The sequence below is a fragment of the Corylus avellana genome, chromosome ca6 (genome assembly GCF_901000735.1).
Source record: "Corylus avellana chromosome ca6, CavTom2PMs-1.0".
Taxonomy (NCBI): domain Eukaryota; kingdom Viridiplantae; phylum Streptophyta; class Magnoliopsida; order Fagales; family Betulaceae; genus Corylus; species Corylus avellana.
This window is the reverse complement of record NC_081546.1, coordinates 30,190,266-30,199,299: the sequence shown is the minus strand read 5'-3', so window position 1 is coordinate 30,199,299 and position 9,034 is coordinate 30,190,266. Positions and strand designations below refer to the sequence as shown.

The window sequence follows — 9,034 nt, the reverse complement described above, 5'->3', positions numbered from 1 at the left end:
AAAGAGATCACAATGAAAGCATAACCTAACTACTAGATAATAGCACTAGAAAAAAGAAAATTTAAGAGCTTACAAAAATAAAATTGTAAATATATCAGAAGTCCTTGGGTCAACGAGCTAAAATTTTTATCTCCCTAAATTTTTTTTTTTTTTTTCGAAAATTTACTCCCTAGGTCAATCGAAATGCCAATAAAATTCATACCATCAAAATTTTTTAACAACCGTTGTCCCAATCGAAATGCACCGTTTCATCTCGTTAAAATATTAATTTAATTTAAAAATTAAATCTAAAATAAATAAATAAATAAAAAGAAAGAGAGAGGAGGAAAGCTCTTTTGATGATTGGAGAAGATAGAGAGAGCGAGGAGAAGATAAATGAAAGTAGATCTTTTTCTCTTTATGATAATTCAGCTTTAAACCTCTCAAAAAAACAAGCTTTCTGGCCAAATCCCTGCCGTGGTTGCGTCTTTACCTAACCTCATTTATTTGGACTCATCGGAAAACCAACTCTCAGGTGAAATTCCACCAGAAATTGGCAATTTGAGGCTTACTTGACTCAACTTGTCCTCCAATCAATTATCTGGGAAAATCCCATATCAGTTTGCGTCTTTAGAAAATAAGGGTTCTCTACTTTTGCATTTTCTTCTATTTCCATTTTTCTTTTGTTTTGAGAGTCTGGTTTTCATTGTTTTTGAGATTTTTACTTTGGAGGCCTTACAAATTGGGATTTGTTTCATGAAGTGGTCGTCTAATTTTTTGTTTATTGGTATTTTTGGTCATTTTGGGTGACTTTGTACTAGCTTGTTGTTTACAGTAGGATTTCAGTATTGTTGGGAGGTTCACATTGTAAGCTCTGGGAATGGGGTCTATTTCATGGACTAGGTTGCCAGATGTTCACTGAAAACTTGAATCTTTTAGGCTTTTGGATATATTGTTGATGTGGGTCTTTGGTTATTTTGTGAGATTGTGTTTGGATTCTGCGAAAATGAATTTAGTTTTGTGACTTGAGTCCCCAAATTTTTGGTGAAAATGGGATGTACAAACTCCAAAATTAGACGACCCATGAATTTGTTACAGGTAATTTTGTTGCATTTTCTTCTATTTCACCATTTGGGTCTTGTCCCTTTCCTCTGAACCAAGCTTGTTCGCCTAGTGGATTTCTCGCTTTGTGCATCAGCCATTTGCCCATTTGCATTTTAGGACTTGGGAAAGGTTGCTCTGTTTTCCTCTGTTCAAGACAATTTCTAGGAACATTTCTTTGTGGATGATGGAATTTCATTGCAAAAATCATAGCATCTGGAAAACCAACCTTGAAGGATATAGTGAAACGGTGCATTTTGATTGGGACTAACAGTTGTTCAAAAATTTTAACGATAGAAATTTTATTGGCATTTCAATTGATCCATAAAGTAAATTTTCAAGAAAAAAAAGAAGATAAAAATTTTGGCGTGTTAACCCAAAGACTTCTAATATATTTACCCAAAATAAAAACATCCGACTAGTTTGCATATGGTCTTCACGTTAAATGCCAAACTGATCTTCATCAAAGAGTTAACTCATTATTGTAGCCCATTAATTCAATGGAACTTCAATTTACTAAATACAAACAATAACAGTAACAAATTAAGAAAATTAAATAAAAAATTAAATCAACACACAACGGGCCAACGGCCGTTTGCCTCTAATGTTGCTAAGTGTGACCATAAAAAGGTAAGAAGTCCTTTCTTTTTCTTTTTTCTTTTTTGGATGAATATGTCCTTTATTTTTTTCGGCAAGTAAAAAAAAAACAAAATAAAAGTATAAAAGGGGTAAAAGCCCACTTCCAAGTTTCCAACGACCAGTGTTGCTTTGACCCTTTATACCTAGTAAGCGTCTTTTGATCAGTACAACATTATTCAATCTCCTTGACCAACTCCTTACTCTATAGCAGGATCCCATGAGTATAAAATCTTCAATGAGATGCCCATGCTGGTTCTGTTAGTCTTTTCTCTGAGAAGGGCACTGTAATAACTAAATCTGACTCAAACCAACCAAACTTCTCCAGGAGCTCCTTTATTAGGTTGCCTATTATATATGAAACTCCCGAGGCCAGAAGTGCCATGGTAATGTAATACATTACAGTTCTGATATAAGATTTGGGTGATTTCCGAGTGTGAGCCTTTCCAATAGCAAGTAATATAATGCATATAAGTGAAGTAGCTATCACTGCCGCAAGGTTGAATTCTCTATTGCCAATCTCGCCATACATGACGCCATACACAACAGGAGACACTGAGCCAAAAATGAGGTATGACAAAAAAGCTACAGTTGCTTGAAGTTTGAATTTTGCTCTTACTCCAAGTAATTCTTGATATCGGTCTTCTTGCAGGTTCATTTGATTAGAAGCACTCCCAGAAGAGTCATTTCTCAGCTCTAAAAGCTATAAGAGTTTGAATTGGAGGATACAAAATCAATTAATAGGAAATAAATTTCTTATTTCAAAGTATCAAATATGTGTTGGTACTTTGTACGAGTAGTGACTGATCTAGCACATCACCTCAAGGGTTGGATGATGCCTAATTGTATTATGATATGCATCAGCAATCATTACATAATATTAGGCTCTAGCTACTAAAGAAAATTAATAAATAATAATAAGAGTGTGACAATATGTGATGCCCAACAATAGTAATAGCCACTTGATAGACAATCTATCAGCATGGTCCATATTGTAGATCATGAAAAGAGTTTCAAAACTTAAGAATTTGTGATGCACTCCGTCAATAGAACTTAAGTCCTACAAGTGTTTCTATCCTGTCTGATTATATATATTGGGACATTTAGGTAATTAGGTAATTAGTGTCACCCAAACCGCATACAGATTTTTTTTAAATAAAATTTTAACTCCTAGAGCACCTTCTACTATTTAGCTCCTACCAATTGGCTAGTCATGGCTAGCTCTTCATGAGCGACCCTTAAGGCATGTTTGGCTACTTTGGTACATGTTTGGTTACCTATTTTTCACACGGTAGAAGGTGAAGGGCAGGGCTGAAGTGTTAAGCATGTTAACTCAATATCCCAACAAGATTTGGAATCTACTAGAGAAACAACTCGACTCCACTAGGAAAATATAAAAGAGAAATTTATACAAATAATTATAACTGATAACAAAATAATATGAAGTCCAAAAACAATTTTTGTAGGCATGTGTGCTGATATATGCAACCTACTTGTAGGTCCCTAGATTTATCTGGCTCCATGCGGCATCCAGGTTTTTAACTAGAATGGATACTTTTAGCACACGGAATCCTTACAGGATTTGTACAATCCAAGAATAGCTGACCTCATTAACTTGTTTAACTACCTAAGTAATTTTTTCTTGAAATATTCTTTTCCCCATTCAGAGCATATTATTCATATGCTGGTCTATACAATATTCTAGAGCAATGCTCCTCTTGCAATGAACATTAGCAACTTCAATAACAAAAGTAATTTAAATGCATAGTGTAGAACTCTAATTGTGAAATTCAACATTATGCTCACTATTGAGAAGTGGAATGTGGGAATATACTCACATTATGACCAATGATGATAAGTCCGCTAATCAAATTTGCCACTCCCAATGCAAAAACAATTACTGCATTAAAACAATATCAACAAATTTGTAACTTGATGTCAATGTCCAAAACATGTACGTAAATTTCTACATAATTACTAGGGTTAAATACCTTTTTGTCTCCTATGGTTTAACGACTCTATTTTTCTCAACCTAAGTTTCTATTTGCATTGTAGATGGTACCTCACTTATGGCTAAAAATGGAAATCATACTTCCGTCCAACTTCTGCCATAAATTGACAGAAATCCACTTCAATGCCCTTAAAAAACCCACAGGTGTTCCTAAACCAGCTGGTTTGGGGTGACCGAGCAACCCCCAAGGCTGTTGGGGCTGGTTTTGGTCACCCCCCATTTCGCAAGTTGGGGGTTGGCTTCGGCCACTCTTTTTTTTTCATTTTTTTTTTTAAAAAAAATTATTTAATGTTTTAATAATTTTAGTTTTCAATTTTTCAATTTTTTTTTTTTTTAATTAATGAGGTATAGGGACGTGTCAGTTTTTTAAGGGCATTGACGTGGATTTTCGTCAATTTATGGACGGACGTATCATCTTTGTTTTTAGCTATAAATGAGGTGTCATCTATGATATAAATTGAAACCTAGGTGAAAAAAAATAAAGCTGTTAAATCAGAAGGGGGTTAAATGTATTTAACCCTAGAATCATCAAATTTTGTAATGTTTATGGAATCAATGATCATATACGCTAGGCCCAGAAGTCAAAGACAATGATGCCTCCAACTTGAAGTAAAAATAAAACAAAGAAACCAATCATATAGAGTAATTTTTTAAAGGACTAGAACCTAAAAGATACTTGTCCCTTTCACAGATATCGAAACTGCACAAGGTTTCAAATTGCGTAACACAGGAGCATAAGATGATATTCCATGAAGTTCACCAGGTCACAGGTGGCATATTAAAGTATTAAACCCGTCACTTGGTTAGCATTTACGAAAAATATATTAACGAACATAATCTACTAATCTAATCTAATATGATATATTAAAGTAGGAACCTCAAAGAATGAAGCCCTAGGTTGCCTAAATTGTTGAAAGTGGCATTTTAGGGCAGTTAAAATGGTGACAAGTGGCAAGCTCAAATGGCTAAATTGTAATTATTCATGGTATATTAATGATACAGATTAAATGATAAAAAGAATATCAAATCATTAATAAATTATTATAACGCTTATATAAGTTGACATGCCAATAATATAGTTAGTTAGAATAATATGCATTCAACAATTATATATAATTCAACAAAATAATATGTATATGAATGTAAATATAGCTTTAATATAAAAGTATAGGTTCAAGTTTAAAGGTTAATAATAATATTAATAACTTGCACATAGCGCGGGTTATAAGCTAGTATACTAATAAGTGATATAATTTTATTTATGTTACACACACACAGACTTTTTTCTAACATTATATGTATATGGATGCAACATCATGAGTCAAATTCCCAAAATTTAATCTGTAAAATGCTTCAGATAAGCCATTATGGTCAACTACAAAAAGGAACTCAATCATAACGTACCTAAAGGAAAACATTTTACAAGCATCTTCAACCACAGGAAAGATTACAATTCATGTGGTACAAAACTAATTTTAGTCATCCAATCAATTGATCTGTATGTACAAAAGAAAAGTAACCCAAAAAGGATTGGGAGCGGGGGTAGAACACTTTCTAAAGAAAAGTAACCTAAAAAGGATTGGGAGGGGAGGTAGAACACTTACTTGGAGCAGCACCAGCACCAGCTGCAGATGACACAACACCTAGACTTGTGATTGATTCAATTAAACCACCATAGACGATGCTTTTTAAAATATCCCATTCATGGTCTTCACCACTTTGATGCAACATCTCAGCTCCTACTGGAGCAGCAGTATTTTGTGCCCTCTGAGATGCTGCAGGTTCAACTGGCTCTGCTTCAACAATCACTATCACGTTCTCCCCTGCATGATAAACACTTCAATTGCACAAGAAGCTAGCAAGAGAGACATACTGTAGGAACATAATTTGCAATAAGGGTAAATTTCAACTACGCATTAGAGTAAATAATAAACATACTTATACGTGAAGCATTGAAAATTAAAAGAATGAGTTAAAAAAAAATACACACACACACATCAAGCAGAACCCCCAGCATAACCAGGGATTGGTCACCCATGGCAGGCGAAAAAAACATTCGAAGCACAAAAAATCTGGCACTGAAAGATAAAACCCAAACACATTTGCTTGTATTATTCATCTATAATTCAAAAAATGAAATGCAAAACACTAGTGTGATGAAATGATAATTTAGGAAATGAAAATCATAGAACTTATTATTTCCACAATTGTAAGGTAGTCTACATATTAGTTTCATATGAAGTCTTGCAAATACCTGACTCGTTCTTTCTGTCAGCGTAATCTAATTTCTCTATGACATTGCTTTCCTCTTTCTGCAGCAGTGTGCCTCCTTTTGTTGATGAAACCACAGTATCTATTCCAGTCTCATGGAGTTCAGTAGTTGCATCATTTTTATGTACTTCATTCCTAAGTGATTGACAAGGTGACAGAGCACCCTGTACCAATGAGGCGTGACAGTTTTGTGCAATATTGGATTTATGGTCTATCTCTTTATGTGATTGCTCAGGCGTCAGCGACCAAGGAATTGAATGAACAAGAAACTCATCTCCATCTTTTTGAGGATTTAGAGAGGCATCTTCGGCATGTTTTCCAGAGTAAACAAGTTTCCTTCTAGCAACTAGTATTGTTGGATGGTCTCTTCTGAGCTGGGGTGGCATATTATCTAACATTACAGGCAAAACTAATAAGAATGGTGAAGTTCATGTTTTCACAACAAAAAATGGAGAAACAAATAATAATATAAAATAGATCTGGCTGTAAAAGTGGAGGCCATACAGACCCCAAAAAAAGGTTTGCAACATAAACCTATTAAAAATAGGCTTCTGCATTTGGTATCCATGCCCACTAAGCTATTGCCCACAACCCTCTGAAAGTAGCATAGAGATCTATCAAGTGTTATATCATAAGAATATAAACCTCCACATACGAGCAAATGCATGCATATACAAGCACATGAACTTTGTTCTTAATTATCTTCACCATAACTATTTTCTTCTATGATAATTTGAGAAGGAGAGGGAGAATGAGGCCCACATCTAAGTCTACCCCTAAAAGAGTATTCTAACTCCTAGGGTAACTTAGGCACGTATAAACCATCTATATGTCCTCCCTCAGCAATATATGATTCACCCAAGGGGCTCTTTTAATTTTTTTCAAGGATAATTTGACGGAGGAGGAGGATGAGTGCCTAAGTTACCCTAGGAGTAGGAGTCAGAGTACTCCTCCTCAGGTAGGGGTGGGCAAAGCATTTCCATTTAGTATAATTAATGAAAAACATCAGAAGCATATAGCATCATCTCATTGAAAATAGGATCATCTCATTGAAATTTCAGAAAAGCAATGCAGTTGTATCACAATGTGATGCAGAGATAAGTGTGCATCTTTTGTTGGATCAGATATGTTATTGGAAACAATCTTTTCCCAAAAATTGAGGGGCTCTTGGTTTATCCCTAAATCTCATGCATACCTGCTTTCCTTTTCTCTATTGAATCATCTAATTTTTCTTCAACAGTGGTCGACAAATTTCCAAGTGGTATGTCTTCTGGTGTTGACGAATCTACAACATCCTTTCTAACTTCCCACAATTCAGTTGCCACATCATCTGCAAGCCCTATGCTACAGGATGATTGGACACATGAAGCACCATCAAATGAAGAAGCAAGACATTTCTGATCACCCAGTGGTTCATTCCCCAATGCCACATTGGATCTGTGCTCTATTTTTATCTGTGATTTCTCAAGCATCAAGGACTCCCCAGCTGAAGGAACCAGAGACTTTAGTCCACCATGCTGAGACTTAATATTGTTACCTTCTGCAAGGTAAGGATCAATAACACCGATTTATTACGAGTGTTGCATGTGATGAGGCAAGTCCTGGGATACACTGAAGATTTAACAAACAAATAGACACAAAACCATGTTGGAGAGCCAATTCTTTCAAAGGATATGGATCAAATAATATATATCATGCAAACACATAAACAAGAATCACTTTAAGGCATTTTTCATAATATCTCAGTGTGAATCATCTCAACTACATCTCATTCGAGAGAACTTTTGATGCAGGGCAGTTTTCCATCATACCACCTATAATAAAAGGCTCATATCTTGTGATTCTGACATTGGATGAGGGCATACTTGGTGCCATTAGAAAGCTCATTCAAAGGGCTAGAAAGTCGTGTTTCATCAAGTTTTGCTACTTTCAAAGTTTACGAAGTCAAAACGGTCAGTAAAGAAAATACTGAAAGGCTGGACAGAATAGCTCGTCCGTAGTTTATGTTCGAACGAGCTTTACAATGAGTTGGCCTAATAGTTCGTTCCATAACTTCTCTAAAGTTGAGTTCAAACGAGGTCTTCACAAAAGTGAAGACCTCGTTCGATAACTCATTCAAAGTTGGGTTCAAATGAGCCACTAAGTGAATTGAGAATTCAGGTGATATGATGAAACCCTAGTCAGGTTCGAACAAGACACTTACACGTTCAAACAAGTTGCGACGAATTTTTGTAAACTGACTTTATTTAAGTGTTTTCTTAAGTTTAGGAGTCTAGGTAGTATAAATATATATTATGGCCGTCCAAAGCCTCACTTTATGATGTATTTTCGATAAGTTATCAATGGGAAACACTTTGGGAGTGGTTTCTTTTCTATCCTACCTCAAATCCTTAATTGACTCCTGGTTTTGGGAAGAATTTGGATTCTTGTGTTTGTTGTGTTAAATCATCCCACTTATTCTAAAAGCTTAAGTTGCAAGGAAAAGATAAATTTAATCATTTGGTTTATATTCTAATACTTTTCCTCACATGTGGGGTCAAACTCCCCCTTAATAAGTGAGGCCCAATACGTAAAATATTTAATTGAAATGGAAAGAGGAGGGGTAAATTGTAGAGTCAAGGTTCAAATTCATAACCTCTAACTCTGATACCATGTTAAATCATCACTTATCCTAAAAGCTTAAGCTAATAGGAAGAGATAAATTTAATCATTTAATTTATATTCTAGTTGTTTTTGTGAACCAACTACGCCACGCTACATCAATTTCTCTTATTAATTCCTTAAAGGCTCTAATTCCTTCTCATGATGTTTCATGAGAGAAAAACAAGTGAGAGGAATTGGTGACTACATTGATTTCATATTATTCTTCTTCAGAGTAAAAATAAAAATATACCGAAAATAAATATCAAATAAAGAATGAGAATATCCTCAAGGAATATGTTATCCATGTTGAGAGTGGCTTTTTTTGGGTGGACAGCAGCTCTAGACAAAATCTTGACTCATGATAATTTGCGTAAGAGGAACATAGTGGTTATG

At 34.9% G+C, this 9,034-nt stretch overlaps 1 protein-coding gene across 3 annotated transcripts in view; it reads right to left on the bottom strand.

Annotated features, from left to right (window-relative positions):
• Positions 1 to 1,612: 1,612 nt before the first annotated feature.
• Positions 1,613 to 9,034, bottom strand: part of LOC132184524 (membrane protein of ER body-like protein) — a 31,131-nt gene continuing 23,709 nt past the window's right edge. The window contains exons 4-8 of one of the 3 annotated variants that reach the window (XM_059598192.1): positions 7,194 to 7,538; positions 5,982 to 6,389; positions 5,332 to 5,550; positions 3,555 to 3,616; positions 1,613 to 2,419 (exon numbers count right to left, since the gene is read on the bottom strand). In XM_059598192.1, coding sequence (XP_059454175.1) covers positions 1,952 to 2,419; positions 3,555 to 3,616; positions 5,332 to 5,550; positions 5,982 to 6,389; positions 7,194 to 7,538 — 1,502 coding nt within the window. In that variant the 3' untranslated portion in view covers positions 1,613 to 1,951. The remainder of the gene's footprint in view (positions 2,420 to 3,554; positions 3,617 to 5,331; positions 5,551 to 5,981; positions 6,390 to 7,193; positions 7,539 to 9,034) is intronic. The other 2 variants (XM_059598193.1, XM_059598194.1) reach the window with 2 other exon arrangements.